Raw genomic sequence first — 18,377 nt, forward strand, 5'->3', positions numbered from 1 at the left:
GACACTCTCTTGTTTATTCTAATATACACTAACATTTCCCTTTTCAAATTATGCCATTTAGAGTTGGAAAAGACAGTTTGGTGTTTATTTTCATTTCTCATCTGATCTGCCAGTTGACTTACTGGTGTTCTGTGGTGTTTTGTTTGTTTAATGTAGGAGTTGCCGATGTTGATAGGAATACTTTCAGTAACAACTTAAAGACCTTGCACAGCAACTCACTGCATTCAGATTTTTGCCTCAGCCTCAACCCGAAATCAAAAGTTGAGGACCTACTCTGTGCTTGGGGGTCCGGAAATACAGAAACGTAGAAAGTACAGTCCCTCATGTCAAGGCTCCCATAAACAGATTATAATAAGATCTGTGCAGTGAAAAATATACGTGTCACAAATGAACACACGAAGAGAGGGAACCTAATCCAATCGACGCCTGTGACAAATACCCTGAATGAACTTCCCCCCTCATTTTGACAAGTTTCTTGGTCTCCAGGACCACCGGGTTAATGCGGCACGTTCAGCGGAAGCCCATGGGCTGTCTCCAGTACTGTCAGGGCCAGAGAAATGACCCACGGGCCCAGAATAACGTAAAACGTCCCCACCTTCATTTATCTGCACAGTCCCTTTTCAGAGCCTAATGCACCACGTGCCTCAGCGTCCGTACCGGCGGCGGCAAAAACATGGAGCTGCAGCCCAGAGATGTGCCTCAGCGATCTGCGGTGGCCCCGCCCGAGACGCCCCGCCCCTTCCGGCGCGCCCCCTCGCGCCCGCGCGCCCCGCCCACCCGTCGGCCCATCCCGGTGACGTCACCGCCCCCGCGCCGCCCCGCCCAGGTCTCAGGTCTCAGGTCTCCTGTCCCGCTGCGCCGGTCCACCGATCCTCGCCCGCTGCCGCCGCTGCCAAAATGTGAGTGACACGGCGCGACGCGGAGCGGCCTCGGCCCCGGATGGCGGCGGCCCGCTGCTGGGACCCCCCTCCCGGCCCGGTTCCCGTCCGCCGCCTCTCGGACGCTGGCGCAGGCCGCGCGGGCCTTCGCGGGGGGCTCCCGAGGCCTGGGGGCGGGTGGAGGCCCCGGGGGTGCGGACTGCAGACGGGCCAGATCGGTCCCGCGGCGCCGCCGGCCGCGCCGGAGGGCTCCGCGGCCGGCGGGCGGACGCGGAAGGGGTGAGGGCGGGGCGGCCGGGGTTTTCCGGAGGTAGGGAGAGCCGCCCCCGCCCCTCCGCTTCCCCTTTTCCCCTCCTCCCCCCACCCCCCCACCAAGTTCCCTAAGGGGAGCTGTGACCACTGCCCTCGTCCTGCAGAGCCTGCTCGCTGCCTGGTGCCTGGGCTGGGCTCCGGAAGTTGCAAGGGAAAAGACCTGGGTCCTGTGTGAAGGCACCTGCGGTCAGAGTGGAGTCTGGCGCAGAGCTGTGCGCCTCCGCTCTCTTTTTAAGCAGAAGCATTCTTGTACTTGAAAACGTGGAGTTTCCCGTGGTAACATTCCCAGAACGCTAAGTGTCAAGATTCACCAGGACCCTGTGTCCCCTCTCCAACCTGCTCATTCCTCACCTACAGAGGAGGAAGGAATGGGTGCTTTCGCAGAGTTCCTTCCAGGAACTAGGGCCACCCCTCTGGAGTGTTCCTGCTTGAGGCTGCTGTTCCAGTAGATCGCGGTGGTTAAAACTGAGATCCGTAGAATTATACAGAACCTGGTCTAAACACAGGCTCCACTGCAGCCAGCGGTGTGGACTTTCTAAACCTTACTTTACTCATCTTTGAAATGAGGTTAATAGTAGTGTCCCCCTCAAAGAGTTTTGAGGATTAAATGAGAAAATGCTTAGAGAAAATGCACCAGTACATGGCCCTTCGCTATTATCGATCAGACAATAAACTCTCTGAGGGCAGGGGTGGGATCTGCTGCTTCCCTGGTCTTTGACGCGTGGTAGGTATAAAATAACTGTCGGTTGAATCAGTGAATCAGTGGCCGTTGTATGCAAGACACGGGGAAGAGACCTCTAAGACACAGGAGTCTGTGATCTATTAGAGAAGGCAAGGCTATATATTTCTATATCTGAAAAACCAAAGCATTGCCAAGTCATGGACGCAATTAGGACTTCAAAGCCAGAGTGGTCAAAAAAGATCTGTCCGGGGGAAAAATAAAGAATTCGATGAGGATTTTAAAAGAAGTACCTCTTAAGAGAGGGAGTATTGCTTCATCTTACCTTTCCCACTGACGCCCCCTCAACCCCACATCCTGGTGTTTCTGACTCTGTTTCTCTAACTGAATCTATTTCTCCATACTGGAAAAAGGGCATTCTATAATTGTTCATAACTATGAAGACCATTCTTGCCACAGTGAAAAGCTCAGAAGAGTACTGAGTGCCTTTAAGTAGGTGTAGGTCTTAAAACAAGTAATAAAAAATGGGAAAGCAGAGTTTACCTATCTTAGGATCAGGTCCTTCAGTGATACAAAGGAGATCCTGTTAAACCTTCACTTCAGACCTTGGTCCCTTTGAACACGTGGGTGAATCTTTAAAGTTATAGAGGAATTAGAAGAGGTGTCATTTGGACCTCTGTTCGTTGATGCAGGAAGGATTTTCTTTTTCTGCTTTAGTTCTGAAATTCCTAACACTGAGGCTTCTCCAGTACATCTTCATACTTACAGAAGTGTGTTCGGAATCCTAATTTACTCATGCTTGTGTCTTTTCATGTTTCAGGACTACAAGCGCACCTGCAGGGTCAAGCGCTGCCTCTGGCGGTAGTAGAAGACTTCAGCAGACACAAAATCAAGTGGATGAGGTATTGCCCAGAAGTGCTGTAAACATGAAGCATAAGCCAACATGGGAACACTCTGGGAATAGCTCTGTTTAGAAAAAGGATCGTAAAAGTGTGAATGTAAAGTAAATTTTGACTGTCATAAACGTAAAAAAATTTTGTCCCCTACTGTTTTGCAAGCCCTTACCTAAGCTTCTGAGAAGTCATGTCCTACTGGTTTCAAGCTTGTTTTCCTGTGACCGAATCACATACCTAAAGTACAGGCTCTCCTCTCTGAGAACATTCCTTCAAGAATCACTTTGTAATGTATATTTTGCCACAATAAATAAAAAATTAGAGAAGGAAAAAGAACCACTTTATAAAATAATAGAATTTTAAGGATTAGGCCTATAGATTGCGCAAGCCAGGACCAATCCTTCTGACCAGATTTTTCATCAAAATTCTTTCTCCAGTAGTGTGACGTACTAGTCACCCAGCCCAGCAAGTCTCTGTAGATTGTTGCCTATCGACATGCAGAAGGCAGGTGCTGGGAAACTTCTCTAGCCCAACAGATCTGTATCTGTGGAATTCTTGAGTTAGAAGACCCTCAGAGCATCTTTTGTTCTGCCCTATATATGCAGACCTACAATGGAAAATTGTTTGAGAAATTCAAGCTAGTATTAATATCTCCACAGTCCTAAAAGCCATCACTGCTGAACAAGGATATCTTGGTCTTTCTGCATTTAGCTGCCTTAAAAAGCAGAGTTAAACTAATATTAGATTCTGTTGTTAAATCATATGGTAATATTTTGGTCTGAAGGTTTTGTTTATGAGCTTAATTGTGAAATTTTTACATTTTCATGCTGAGAAACCCATTCTAATTCCATCCTACATGAAACTTCTGTTAACTTATGAAATCAAATTGGGTCCTTTTTCTTTACTAAAGAGAGTTGTTTTGTTTTGTTTTAGATTGAGGTAAAATTTACATAACATACAATTAACCATTTTAAAGAGTACAATTCGGGCTATTTGGTATATTCACAGTGTTATACAACCACTCCCTCTGTCTAGTTTCAGTTTTTTCCTCTATCCCTGAAGAACACCCTGTATGCATTTAGTAATCACTCCCCATTCCCCCTTGCTCCCGAATGGTAGCCTCTAATTGGCTTTCTGTTGCTCTGGTTGTGCCTGTTCTGGATATATCATATAAAAGGGATACAATACGTGGCCTTTTGTGTCTGGCTTCTTTCACTTAGCATCACATGTTCTACAAAGTTGTAGCGTTTATCAGTACATCATTTTTGTGGCTGAGTAGTATTCCACTGCACATGGATACCTCAATTTGTTTATCCATTCATCTGTTGGTGGATTTTTGAGTTTCCACCTTTTGGCTGTTATGAACAGTGTTGCTATAAACGTTTGCATATAAGTTTATATGTGTACACCTGTTTTCATTTCTCGGTTATGGGTCTAGGAGTAGAATTGCTGGATCGTATAGTAATACTATGTTTAACTTTTTTTTTTTTTTTTTTTTTGCGGTACGCGGGCCTCTCACTGCTGTGGCCCCTCCCGTTGCGGAGCACAGGCTCCGGACGCGCAGGCCTAACGGCCATGGCTCACAGGCCCAGCCGCTTCGCGGCATGTGGGATATTCCTAGACTGGGGCACGAACCTGTGTCCCCTGCATCGGCAGGTGGACTCTCAACCACGGCGCCACCAGGGAAGCCCTAGTGTGTTTAACTCTTTGAGGAACTGCCAGACTCTTCCACAGTGATGTACTATTTTACACTCCCACTAGCCATGTCCGAGAGTTCCTGTTCTTCCACATCATCACCAGCACTTGTTATTTTCCATTTTTTTGGTTATAGCCATCCTGATGAGTATGAGTTAGTAACTCATCGTGGTTTTGGTTTGCATTTCCTAATGACCAATGATGTTGAATATATTTTCATGTGCTTGTTGGCCGTTTGTATATATTCTTTGTAGAAATGTCTGTTCAAGTCCATTGCCAATTCTTTAATTGGGTGGTCTGTTTCTGGTGTTGGTTGATAAGAATTCTTTATATATTCTGGATATTAAATCTTTGTCAGATACATGATTTGCAAATATTTTCTTACATCTTGTGGATTGTCTTTTCACAGCCATGACAACAATGTCTTTTGATGCACAAAAGGTTTTAATTTTTATGAAGTCCAATTTATCTATTTTTTCTCTTGTTGCTCTTGCTTTTGGTGTCAAATCCACGGCCAAATTCAAAGTTGTAAGGATTTACTCTTACGTTTTCTTCTAAGAGGTTTATAGTTTTAGCTGTATACTCAGATCATTGATCCATTTTGAGTTAATTTTTGCATTTGGGGTTAGGTAAGGGTCCAGCTTCATGAAGTGACTGTCCAGTTGTCCCAGCACCAAGTTTTGAAATTGGAAAGTGTGACTCCTCCAATTTTGTTTTTCTTTTTCAATACTGTTTTGGGTATTCAGGGCCCCTTGGAATTCCATATGAATTTGAGGATTGGTTTTTCCCTTTCTGCAAAAAAAAAAACCAAGCCATTGGAATTTTGATAGAGATTGTGTTGAATCTATACATATGTACATCACTTGGGGGAGTACTGCCCTCTTAAAAATATTAAGTCTTTCAATCTATGAACATGGGATGTTTTCCCATTTCATTAGGTCTAATTCCTTTCAGCAGTGTTTCACAGTTTTCAGTGTGCAAGCCTTTGGCCTCCTTGGTTTAACTTATCGCTAGGTATTTTATTCTTTTGGGTGTTATCGTGTGGAATTGTTTTCTTAATCTCCCTTTCATTGCTAGTGTGTGGAAGCACGCTCATTTATGGCTATTGAGCTTGTACCCTAAAACTTTACTGTTTGTTTACTAACTTTAGTAGGGTTTTTTGGTAGATACTTTGGTATTTTCTGTACATGGAAACATCTGCAAATAGAGATCACTTTACTTCTTTTCTAATTTGGATGCCTTTTATTTCTTTTTCTTACCTAATTTCTCTGGCCAGAACTTCCAGTACAATGTTGAACAACAGTGGTGAAGGTGGGCCTCCTTGTCTTTCACCATTGAGCATGGATGTTAGTTGTGGGTTTTTCCATAGATGCCCTTTACTATGTTAAGGAAGTTCCCTTCTATTCCTAGTTTGCTGCATGTTTTTAACTTGAAAGGGTGAGCCCTTTTTTCTTTTTTTTGAATGGAAGTTTGGCTCAAAGTAGTAAAGTGCTGACCTGAAAAAAAAATGCCGGTAAATTTCACTGAGGAGTTTTGTTCTTCACTCCTTTACGTGTAACTGAGCGTGATCATATTCGTCAGGTGGTGGACATCATGAGGGTCAACGTGGATAAGGTGTTGGAAAGAGATCAGAAGCTCTCTGAGTTGGATGACCGTGCAGACGCACTGCAGGCAGGAGCCTCCCAATTTGAAACGAGTGCTGCCAAGCTGAAGAGAAAATACTGGTGGAAGAATTGCAAGGTAGTTCGCTTTTAACTGGTCTTTACATTAAGTCCCCCTCTGTAGTCTCGGGGTAGACAGAGGCTACACATATTGAACTTTCATGAATCTTGAGTTTGCCTTCCCTCGCGTGGAAGCGTGGATTGACTCTGAATCTAAAACACTGACTGCATCTCCTCTTCCTGTCCCCACAACTGGGAATTCTCCATGTTCTGGGGCCGACCTTCAGAAGCATGTAGAACAGGAGCATCCCAAATCAATCGTAGACCTAAGCCCCTTCCAGCCCTCCACCCCAGCAGAGCCCTGCACACAGGTTGACAGGAGAGGGCTGGACAGGTGGTCAGTTTCCACGTGGCTGTGAATGGCTCCAGTGTCAAAGGGAAGAGCCACTCGAAAGCCGCAGTGTGCTCCACAGAAGAGCAGGAAGCAGCTGCGCAAGGAGCATGGCCCAAAGCAGAGGTTACACAGCTGCGAAAGAAATGTGCTGCGATCAGATCCCTTCCTGGGTTGGAAGTGACACTTTCTGACGTATGGGACAGGCTTAGTAGCCCTTCTTTAGGTGGAAGACAGGTATACACAAAGGCCTATGTAGGGACCACAGATCATTTGAACATGTTATAAAAAGCAGATAAGTAACTTCCAGGCCCTAATTGAGAACATTAAGTTTAGGCTTTAAAAATTATGAATATTTCAGATGGTGGTGCACCTTTATTTCTCCTTCTGTGACTAGAACGATATATGATACTCTTCAGTAAGCACGTTAATCTCTAGTTTTGAATATGAAATAGACGTATGTGTCGTTACAGATGTGGGCAATAGGGATCAGTGTTGTCGTCATCATCATTGTCATCATCATTGGTGAGTTCCCTGCTCCAGACTCCTTGCAGAAGCCTCCTCTGCTCACAATTGACTGCATATACAGGAACTCCAAATAAAAGTTCCCTCGGAGATGTTAGTTTATCCCAAAGGTTTTTGTTTTCATTATTAAGTGTTTTAAGTACTTGGGTGCTGAGTCTGAGATTTTCCGATATAAACAGTAATCCTTTGACGTTAGAGAAAATTTACTCATTTCCACTGAATGAGTGGAAGTAAGTTTTCTCTCTGAATATATTTTCATCAGAGGTTTCCTTTTATGAGAAATAGTGTAGTCTAGTGATTAAAAGCATGGACTACCTGTGATCCACCCTAGCTCCACCATCCAGTTGTGTGGCCTTGGGCAAGTAATTTAATATCTCTGAACCTCAGTTTCCTCATTTATAAAACGGGGATAATAATAGTACCTACCTCACATGTTTGTTATGAGGACAAAGCTGTTAATATATAAAAGGTGCTTAGGATGGTGCCTGGCATATAATAGTAATAGTTATATAAAGAAATATGTATACACACAACTATCATTATTATTATTATGATCATTACTACTGCTACTGTGTACAATATTGGAACAGCCCATTGCCATTCATAGCCCAGTACGTGAGAACTATTTAAAGAAATATATCTTGGATCCTTTTTTAGACAGCCTCCTCTAGCCTTCCAAAAAATGTAGAAAAGCCACTAACAGGAAATTGGACAGAAATTGAATTTCTGTTCACACTTAGACTGCAGTGTTTGATGTTTATTCTGTATTTGCACTGAACGACTAAACTGTTGTTTTTCCACTTTTTGCATCTCCCCTGCTTATTAGTGTGGAGTGTTTCTTCCTGAAGAACCAGTGAAACTCCAGCCTGCTGTTCAAGAAACCTCTTCAAGAGTTTTGATTTAGAACCTGCTATATTATCAAGCTTACCTACTGTTATATCTAAAACGATTATTTTCTGTTAGTGACTGTAAAGTTTGTTTTCTAGGAAATGTGCCTTTGTTTTGTAATATGCACTCCAAACTAGAGGTGTAGTCAGCCCAGCCCCCATTTTGCACAGTGCCTTTTCAAATTTACATATGGGCTGATGAAGAAGACTTCTTAAGTTGCAGAGTGTAATAACCTAGCAGTAATGTTGTCTGATTAACTGCCAGTGATTCCAGTTAAGGAAATTTGTTCCAAGTTAGCTGTCCTAGTCATATGACATTACCCTCATTTTAAACCTTTGGGTAGTCAGATTCCAATTTGTGCCTTCCAGAAAGAACACTACTGCCTAACACAAATACAGACTGTGCCTTATTTTGCTATTTTTCTGATTCCCTTTAAGAGAACTCTCTACTGTTTATAAACACTGCTGACTCTTTGGCTGTATTTAAAACAAGATGCTGGTAAAGAGTTTTTGCTCGTGCGTTAGATATGAAGATGTTTACTTTCTTGTTACTGTTATGTATCACTTGCTAAAAATATTGTTTTAATCAGAAATAATAACCTCGTTAAAACATTTTTATAGAACTGTGGCTGTGACCAAAGTTTCTGTTTTGCCAAAAAGTTAAATCCCAGTCAGATGTCAAGTCTGTTCCTGGTAGATAAGTTCAGAAAAGTGACCAGTGGGACTCAAGGTGCCCTTCAGAATTAAAATTGTAATATTGTGTGTGAACCTCTGACATCCTGGCAGGCCTTTCTTGCCCTTGAAAGGCTGTAGGTCTTGCGACTCTCCTTCCGACCCAGCATTTTTCCTGGGGGTTAGAGAAGGTTTGAGCTCGACTGACCATCTCATTCCTGTAGACACAGTTTTACCCAGCCATTTGCAGATTATCAGCTGTAGACTCCAATATGTTTCTAATAATTATGTGACCAACAGTTCTGTAGTCTTCAAGTGAGACCATCTGTGAACTGGTCATTTTCTGGCCCAGTTCCCACGGACGATAGCTTTTTGGGGTTTGTTTCCTATTTTGATCCATAGTCCACTTCCTAAATCTGCCTTCTAAATTATGCTCTCGATTAGGCATTGGTCAGGGGGAACGAGTTTTTACAGAGGATAGCTAACCAGAGACACTTTCTTTCTTTGATGTCACAGACTGTCTGCATAAGATGCTGCTTTGGGAATAGCTGTTGTCATCTGAGAGGCTTTTGTTGTGTACGTGAGACTTTGGACATCAGGGTGTGTGGCTTAAGGACAGGAATTCAGGTAGGAATGAAAACAGACGAGGCAGTGAGGGGGAAAGGAGTCTTACCGCCCTGTGGCTCACCGTTAGCGGAATATTCTAAAATTCTTGTTCACACACTAGTTTGTGACTTACAAAGCAACAGTTAAGGTGCACCAGGACCCAGGTTCCATTTCTGTAATATCTGTTCCCCTGATATCAGTGAAATGGTGTGAAGTTGAAAATATGCCTTGCAGTGTGCCCACCTGGGAAGAAGGGAGCAGCTGTCAGTGTTGGGACGTTGGCCCACCCTCGGCTCAGGTCTCCGGCCGGGTCGACTCTGAATCCTCGGTGCTCTCTCCTTGGCCTCGATGCTCAGTCCCACGTAACCCACTGGCTGCTGCGTTAACCCAGGAATACTTCGCCTATATCTGTGCATTTAGCTGGGAAGTCGCCCACTATAACAAACTGAATAAAGTGTTTATAAACATAACTCAGTGCTTGTGTTGCTTGTAGGGTTGCTGCTCAACCCGCGTCGCCCTTACAGACCCCAAGTCCCCTTCCTCTCTTGCTCTCTCACCAGTCCCCTCCCTGAGGACTCTGAGTTCCTTGCATACCACTCCCCATGTGAAAAGTGCTTTTCAGTAGAGGAGATGAGTGGGAAACTGGCTTTCTTATGATTCCTAAAACGTTCAGAATTTGGCTTTTGAGTTTCTTAAATATATGGTCTTTCAGAAGTGACTAGTATAGAGCCGGCCGGTATGTGCTGGACCAGGTCGCTGCCCACGTGGGGCGTGGGAAGATGACTTGGGTGGGAGAGGGACGCATCTTGTTTTCATTCTGCATATCTTTCCCCTTGAATGTACTTCCACTCTTACTCTGCGAGCCCTAGGGAACAATATACTATGGGTGGAAGGAGACTTGCATATGTTCACAATAAAATGCCAGTTTTCAGTAGACTCCTGCGATAAGCAGGTTGACGTTTTTCCATTGCCTCGGATAGACAGTCACTGCTTTTCTTGTCTGGCGTGCGATTGTGTCCCTGGGAAAGCAGTAAGTGTGGAATCGTGCCTTTTGTTCGGGAACATGATATAATGAAATGCGTGTGAACTTTTGGTGCCATTTTCAAAGGAGAATCTACCCTAAAGCGGTTCCTCTTTCTCTGCTTCTCCCTTAAATGTCAGGGTTCCTTGGGGGCTTCTGTTTCCATTCTACTTACCCTCCCCAGGCAATCTTATCTGTGTTCATGATCCCTCTATTCATTCATCTGCTGATGAGGCCTGGCCTATTGCACGTAAGCCTCTCAAACGCAGCGTTCACCAGAAGGAAACATCCCCTGCCCCGTGCCCCTCCTCCGATCATTCACAGTGTCTGCTCCAGAAATGGCGCCATCACCGACCCAGTGACCACACTAGCCAAACCCACTGGACTTGCCGCTCTTTTTGGTCACCATCTACGTCACTCAGGATACGCTGGAGGGGTGCTATGTACCAGACACCTCCCAAATCGCCACGGCTCAAAGTTTTTTCCTTGCTCGTGCTCTGTGTCCCACGCCAGTCAGCAGGGAGGCTCTGTCGTCAGTCCCTGCGGGGTGGGGTGAGGGGACTTCCTGTAAACATTCGTTTCCGGTTATCACTGCGGAAGGAAAGGAAGGGACCGGCAGGAATTGTGCACTGGCTCTCAACGCCTGCGCCTGGAAGTGGAGCCGGCACGTTCTGCTCACGTCTGCTCACGTTTCATTGGCCAAAGCAGGTCAGGTGACCGTGGCTCACCTCAGAGGTGGGAGGGAGTCCTGTCTGTCACCCTGAGGAGAAATGGAATGTTTGTGAACATCTTCCTTTGTGTCAACAACTTCAGTCAAAGAATGGGGGCAAATTCCCCGTGTCTTGTATTTTCTAATGACTTGTGTCTCTTACACGATAATTCTAGATTTGCATCACCAATAAAATGTTTCTTAAAGTATGGCAACTTTTTTTATTGGCTCTGAATGATGATTCATTATTTGCTTTAAAATTGACCAGACTCGGGCTTCCCTGGTGGCGCAGTGGTTAAGAATCCGCCTGCCCGTGCAGGGGACACGGGTTCCAGCCCTGGTCCGGGAAGATCCCACATGCTGCGGAGCAACTAAGCCCGTGCGCCACAACTACTGAGCCTGTGCTCTAGAGCTCGTGAGCCACAACTGCTGAGCCCGCATGCCACAACTACTGAAGCCCGTGCGCCTAGAGCCCGTGCTCCGCAACAAGAGAAGCAATGAGAAGCCTGCACACCGCAACAAACAGTAGCCCCCGCTCGCCTCAACTAGAGAAAGCCGGCACACAGCAACAAAGACCCAATGCAGCCAAAAATAAATAAATTAAAAAAAATACCTTAAAAATAAGATAAAATAAAATTGACCAGACTGCTTAGTGCATTTAAAAATAAGCAAACTTATTTCCAACTGAGCTGCTTTTCATAGTAGCAGAAAATTCAATCTGTAAAAGTAGAATTTACTAAATAAACCAATTATGGCATAATTATTAGAAAATAATTTTTTTTTCTCATCCTTTAAATAGCAAGCTAAGTGCATTTAGAAATCTTCTACTTGGCTTTATACCGCCAAGACGGACAATCCCCTGTTGGGAGAAGTGCCTGCCTCTGGCCAAGGCTCTGGATCCCCAGCCTCACGAAGGACTTCTCTCTGGCAACTGCCTCTTGTCTGCAGCCCTTCCCTCCTGCGTCATTCACTTCTCCCTTCTTATTGGATCACCCCATCACTTAATAGTGATGCCCACATCCCTCCCTCCAGCCAACAAATACTTGTCTATAGCTCGTCACAGCAAAATTCCTCCCTATGTCTTCCTGTAGTCATTGCCTCACATCCTACTTTTCTTCAATCCACACCACTGAGACGTCTTTAACCAAGGTCACCATCTTGCTGAAGCCCAACAGGAAATTCTCAGCCTTTGTCTCACTCTGCTTATCACCAGCATTTGATAAAGTTGCCAGCTCTCTCCTTGAAATGCTTCGTTATCAAGCTTCCAGGATCCCACACTCCTCTGGTTTTCTTTCAGCCTCATCTATGGCTCCTTATTCTTTGCTTGGTTCTCTGCCTGACCTCTGAATCTCTGTGTGCCCCAAATCTTGGTCTTTGGCCCTTTTCTCTCTATCGGCACTCTCTCACTGACACCATTTCACCCATCACTGTGAACTCCATAGAGACTGTGACGACTGCCAAATGTAAACTTGTATCTCCACCCCCGGCTTCTCCCCTAAGTTCCCAGCTGGGAGATCCAATTGCCTACCTGACCACTCACTCCACTTGGATGTTTAGTGCACATCTCAAACATGGCATGTGGAAAACAGTTCTCTGTTCTCCCTTCATCAAAACCTGCCATCCCCAGACCTGCACTCAGTAAATATTTGCTGAATGAATGCAGTTTAACAAAATAGAGATTCGGAAGAGAGTAAGCATCATTTGGAGAAATAAGGTGGTTTATCCAATACCTAATATGAACAGTTACCACACTTCACTTTCCCCTCCTCTTATTTACAATTCCTTTCATTCATCCAACCAATACTTAAGATTTCTGATGTACCAGGCACCGGAGAGGGGCGGAGTTCTACATGGCACCTTCCACTTCGGAGGAGTCGAGACACAAATAAAGAGTCTTCCGACGGTGTTTTTTAAAGGCCTTCTCTACACCTTCCTTTCCCAAAATAATGTCTTTTACAGGCACTTGTCTTCCTCCAGTTGCTAAGTGAATCTTTAACTTTAGGAAGACCAGGGAAAATGTTTTAAGTTTCGCTGTCAGAATTCCGCTTCTGAAAATCGGGTTTGATCTTTCCAGGGCTGCTACACTGCCGGGTCCTCACAGCCCCTCACTTAAGAGTCCGCAGGAGCGAGAGCAAGAAGGTCGTTAAGAAAAACGGAAACGACGGGAACCCCAGAAGACGCAGGGAAAGCACTGGGACGTCTGCCAAGCGTGGTCCCGATCCGCCCTCAGCGCTGCGCCGCTCTCCCCAACTCTGGAGCTGGGGCAGCCGCGGCCGCTCACGTGGAGGCCGCGCAGGCCCCGCCCACCCCGCCGCCCGGGGCCCGCCCCCTCATGACTGGCGGCTCCAGCGCCCTAATCACTGCCGCGCTCGCTCCAGCGGCCCCCGGGGCCCATCCCCCGGGGCCGGGAGCGGGGCGGGGACTGGAGCCTCCTCAGGGCCCCTCTGCCCCCTCCTTACGTGCCAGACGGCCGGGATTGGCCGAGCGCCGTCCTCCGGCCGACCCCCGGCGTTACGTAAAGAGCTCCGGGACCTTTGCCCCGCTCACACGCCTCCGCTTATGTAACCGGGGCGCCCCTGCGCGGGTCCCGCCCCCAAGCCAATGGGGTCCCGCAGAGCCGGCAGCGGCAGCCAATCGCGCGACCCGGGGGCGGGACCGCGTCACGTGGTGCGCGGGGGGTGCGGCGCCCGCGACCGCCCGGCACGCTGCTGGCCTCGAGACTGCGTGGGGCCGGGTCAGCTGGGCAAGCGGCGGCGCGCGGGTCCGCGGGAGGCGGCGGCGGCGGCGGGTGAGGGCTCGGCCCGGGCGGGGAGGCCTCGGGGCCCGCCGGGCGCCGTCGCCCTGAGCCTGTCCTGCGCTGTGGGAACTTTGTGCTTCAAGTTGCCCCTTGCCGGGTGCGGGTCCTGGGTGCACGCCGACTCTCGGGGCGGCCGGAGCCGAGATCCCCCTGGGGCTGCCCAGCCCGCGAGCCACAGCCGAGCTTCCAGCATCAGATTGTGTTTCTCCTGACACTTGTCACCTTTGTTTCCACCGTCCCCCTCCACGGTGGACCTCCCGTGAGCGGAGACGTCCAAGACCGCAGGGAAATACTGGGGAGAAAAGTGCCCCCGGAGGAGCAGAAAGAGTACCTCTACTTGCCGGCTTGTGATGACTGACATTTTCTCTGAGACGATGGCCTGGACCAAAATGAGAAGTACATTTTCGTCGCCGATCGCAAAGTAGCAAAGTAGCAGGCGACAGGCTGAGGACTGCCGGGCGAGCGATGGATCCCTGTGAAGATCTGGAAGTGTCCGGTGGTAAATCTCAGGACTCTAGGCGGAGGCAGCCTCATGAACTTGAAGGACCACAGGCCAGCGGTCCTGAGGCGCTGGGGAAGGACTCTGCTGAGATGTGGAGCCGGAAATACCAGCTGCGGAGCAAATACGTGCAGACCAGCAACAGGTGAAATAACCTGATGTGTTTGTTGTTCTCTGCTAGGGTGGTAGAGGGGAAAGGCGGGCTTACATCTTTCTATATTTTGTTTGTAAGCCTAGGAAAAAGTTTAAAGAGACTCAGACAACTTAGAATGAAATACCCTGGAGAAACTGAAGGAAATTAACCAAAAGGTAAAAAGTGGTTGAGGAATTTAGCTGACTCTAGGCTGAAGTGGGAATAAGAGAGTGGAAAATGCTTGATGTTTACCAATTTCTTTGCCTGGGATTCTCCACCTGTAAAAAAAAAAAAAAAAAAAAAAGTGGTGGATAATAAATCTGTGAACTAAACGAGCTGATCCATGTTAAGGGCTTAGAAAGCGGGCCTGGCATGAAATACGCTGTTCAGTAAAAGTTGACTTATTATAATCGAAAGTGTGAATTTAGAATCTTTTTTATCTTACAGTGAACCCCAAGATCAAAACAGAGTTTCCAAAGACCTTATAACGGTTGTCCAAGAAATGAAAAAATACTTTCCGTCAGAGAGACAGAGTAAACCAAGCACCCTGGATGCTCTCAACTATGCCCTTCGCTGCGTACACAGCGTGCAAGGTAAACGGGCTGGAGAGGGAATACAGGCGTGCATGGACGCCACTGCTCGTAAACAGCAGCCGGGCCGGAGCAGTTGTCTGCCTGGTTTTAGGCACAGAAATGTTTTGAGCTTTTTATGGCGCTTTATGTGAGATGTGCAAATCTACACTGATGGCATTAGCATCTTAGTTTTTCACATGAGCACTCGGAGAACCTTATCTGTGTCATAGCTTAGTAACTGTGCAGTATTTTGCTGATTTGTTTCAGGAGAGTAGAGCTCGGTATAAGCACAGTTTGAAGATTCACTTTTTAAAAGGATATTGTCTTCTGTGACTATTAGGGGAAAAATACACTTGATTAAATACATTTACATTTCCCTGCCATAGACATACTTTTAAAATACAGTCATGATGTATCAGGAATTTACCAAATTAAAAACGAATGGTTGTAAACATTTTTTTCTTTTTATGGCTTTTCAGACTTCTTCTCAAGGGATTTTAAAAATACGCATTCTGTAGCACAAACCTCTGTGGCTTCATAGATGGTATATAGTTCCTGAATCCTGGAATAATGTTTCTGCCATACAGATTTCCTGTGTGTGTATTTGGAATTTGGGGTTTCAGTACCTTGTTTTGGTACCTTCGGTGTGTCTCATTCCTTGTGATCTGGAACATGCAGAATTCATAAAATTCAAAATCTTAAGTTTGTACAACTATCAGTATTTTAGTTGAAAGAAGAAAACGATCTGGTTTCGAGGAAAACGTGCTGAGGTGTCCTCATCCTAAAAAGCAAGCCTGCTTTTATACTGATGAAAAATGATTTCCTAAAGATACTCTTGTCACTGGACTACCTATTTATTTTCCTGTGTTTCTTAGCAAACAGTGAGTTTTTCCAGATTCTCAATCAGAATGGAGCGCCTCAAGCAGACGTGACCATGTACAGTCTTGAGGAGCTGGCCGCTGTTGCTTCAGAGCACACTTCCAAAAACACAGTAAGAATTCACAGATTTTGCCATATCAACCTGGGTGATTTTTCCTAACGATCTTATCTAGATGTAGATTTTTTTAAATAATAACTGAGCATTTCAGTAACCACAGTTTGAGGTCAAGCATAGGAGAAAACTGTTAAAGAGGCCTTGTGGAGTTTCTCCTGCCCTTGCCAGAGAAAACATCTAAAAACAGGAGGCAACACATAAGTAGTAGTTGGCTTTGCTTCCGTCATGAGGTGCCTCTCTCTCCTTAGCATCCCTGAGTTCTCTCAAAGGAAGAAAAAAATAACACTGCAGAGTGATTTCCTGCATCTTATTCTAATCTCCGAATTGTTAATTCCTATTTATATCATTCTTAGTTCCAATACCTACTACTTCAAGTTGCAACAACTGGATTTTATAGAGCAGGTGAGTTGAGATGCTGTCATTTTTTGTAAAATTTTGGAAGAGATATTTAGTGTATCTCTTTTGAATCTCTTCATGTTGACAGAATAATGGAGCCCCATGTTTTGCTGATGTGATGGAGATTACTTAATTTATGTGTAGACCTCAACATAATTGTAACTTAAAGGTTTTATAATGTTGGAGCATGAGCTATCCCTAATGTCACAGTGCTTATTTTACTAACTGATGTGTTTATAACACTGTAGTAGGTGCTATGGAGATTTAAGGGAAAAAAAGTTTAAGGAAAACATTTTCCCTTTAAGATCTTCAAAGTAAATCTAGGGAGGAAAACATACGCCACTTGCTAGCAGGTACAAACAGTGGCCGATTATAAGTAAGCTATGTATACGTCTAATGGAACACATTAGAGAAATGATTCTTATGTAATGAGATTTGTCAAAGACAACGTCTTGGAGCAAGTGAATCTTGAGCTTGGTCTTGAAGCCTGGAATAGGCATATGGGTGAAGAGAAGACAGTCCTTCCAGGTACAGTTTGCAAAGGAGAGGGAATCAGAAGTGTATACAGTGTACACACTGTGTTTAGTCTGTGTAGAATGAGCTGGTGCATTGTTTGGCAGAACTTAAACCTTCAGAGGGAACAATGCAGGTTTTACAGCGATTTATTGCCTTTGCAGGGGTGTGTGTGTGTGTGTGTGTGTGTGTGTGTGTGTGTGTGTGTTTTAAGCTACTGATCATGGTATTAAGCTATTGTTCATGGTAGACGTCTAGACGAAATTTATTCAGGGAATATTGCCAGTATGTATCTCAATATTTTGCGTTTATTTTAAATATTTTTCGTAGGATACGTTCGTGGCAGTTTTTTCATTTCTGTCTGGAAGGTTAGTGCACGTTTCTGAACAGGCTCCTTTGATCCTGCACTGTAAGAAAGAGTTCTTAGAGTCCTCTCATTTCGTTGAACTGCTCGCCCCTCAAGACGTGAGGGTGTTCTACACGCACACTGCCCATGCTCAGCTTCCTTTCTGGAACAACTGGACCCAAAGAGGTAATGGGACCAATATTCAGATGTTTATCTTGCCTGGTAAAGATCAGTTTCATTCTTCCAGAAATAGTACACAAATGAATGCCTTATTCAGAACATGCAAATATATAGTTTTTCTTAGTTCTTCATTTTAAAAGTCAGAATGTGATGAAAATAGCATTTTAAATGCTGCTAATAACATAAAGATCCAATAAATTTGTTTTCATTTAATCAAGTTAGTTTCACAGACTATATGCCATAGATATGGTGTGTTACAGCATCATGTATAGCAGGTTAATCGCTACAAAGTGTCTGTTGTTAATAAAATTAAATGTTTTTCCTCTTATACTGACTTCATTATTTCTCTGCTTTGCTCTGGAGGTAAGCTTCTCAAAGTTAGATCCCTTTCCAGCTTTTCTTCTCCCCAAAAGTTATGAATCTCATCATTTTATTTTCCTTCTGAAAGACTGCTTTTCCTGAACTGGGGGTGGGGAGTGGGTTCCCACTCACAGTTTTCTTTGTGTTATTCAATCCCATGTAATCTTTCATTCATTCATTCATTCATTTTTTTAAAAAAAAAAATTTATTTATTTATTTGGTTGTGCCGGGTCTTTGTTGCGGCAGGTGAGCTCCTTAGTTGCAGCTCTCCAGCTCCTTAGATGCAGCACGTGGGCTCCTTAGTTGCAGCACATGGGCTCTTTAGCTGTGGCTTGAGGGCTCCTTACTTGTGGCTCACGGGCTCCTTAGTTGAGGCATGCGAGCTCTTAGTTGCGGCATGCATGTGGGATCTAGTTCCCTGACCAGGGATCGAACCTGGGTCCCCTGCGTTGGGAGGGCAGAATCTTCACCACTCCACCACCAGGGAAGTCCCATTCATTCTTTCTTAAGTCACCCTTTATTCCCTATTTCATATTTTTTGTGAAATGTCTCTTAAAGAACTTAGTAAAGATCAGCTTCCTTTTTGATCCCAAACCCTTTTCTCTCATTTTTAAAAAATTTTGATTATTTTTATTATGGTAAAAAACACATTCACAAG

General features: G+C 45.2%; 2 protein-coding genes across 5 annotated transcripts in view; both read left to right on the forward strand.

Moving 5' to 3' along the window:
* Window positions 1-791: 791 nt before the first annotated feature.
* On the forward strand, window positions 792-9,669 carry VAMP3 (vesicle associated membrane protein 3). Of its 2 annotated transcripts, none has more exons than XM_060013536.1 (5): window positions 792-899; window positions 2,690-2,771; window positions 6,039-6,197; window positions 6,983-7,034; window positions 7,861-9,669. In XM_060013536.1, coding segments are annotated over exons 1-5 (315 nt in total). In that variant the 5' UTR covers window positions 792-897; the 3' UTR covers window positions 7,881-9,669. The 2 variants fall into 2 exon arrangements, with proteins under 2 accessions (XP_059869519.1, XP_059869516.1); XM_060013533.1 differs by lacking the exon at window positions 792-899 and adding an exon at window positions 930-1,157.
* Window positions 9,670-13,639: 3,970 nt separating this feature from the next.
* Window positions 13,640-18,377, forward strand: part of PER3 (period circadian regulator 3) — a 64,198-nt gene continuing 59,460 nt past the window's right edge. For 2 of the 3 annotated variants that reach the window (XM_060013544.2, XM_060013551.2), the window contains exons 1-4: window positions 13,640-14,370; window positions 14,806-14,951; window positions 15,806-15,921; window positions 17,164-17,365. In XM_060013544.2, coding sequence (XP_059869527.1) covers window positions 14,192-14,370; window positions 14,806-14,951; window positions 15,806-15,921; window positions 17,164-17,365 — 643 coding nt within the window. In that variant the 5' untranslated portion in view covers window positions 13,640-14,191. The other variant, XM_060013559.1, reaches the window with a different exon arrangement.

The sequence above is a fragment of the Delphinus delphis genome, chromosome 1, assembly GCF_949987515.2.
Source record: "Delphinus delphis chromosome 1, mDelDel1.2, whole genome shotgun sequence".
Classification (NCBI taxonomy): Eukaryota; Metazoa; Chordata; class Mammalia; order Artiodactyla; family Delphinidae; genus Delphinus; species Delphinus delphis.

Excerpts from the sequence above, each read along its gene's own strand:
- VAMP3 (XM_060013533.1), top strand. The coding sequence starts at position 940 with ATGGCGGCGGCCCGCTGCTGGGACCCCCCTCCCGGCCCGGTTCCCGTC. Across the intron at positions 2,772-6,038 it reads CACAAAATCAAGTGGATGAG|GTGGTGGACATCATGAGGGT; the intron begins GTATTGCCCAGA and ends CATATTCGTCAG. Across the intron at positions 7,035-7,860 it reads CATCATTGTCATCATCATTG|TGTGGAGTGTTTCTTCCTGA; the intron begins GTGAGTTCCCTG and ends CCTGCTTATTAG.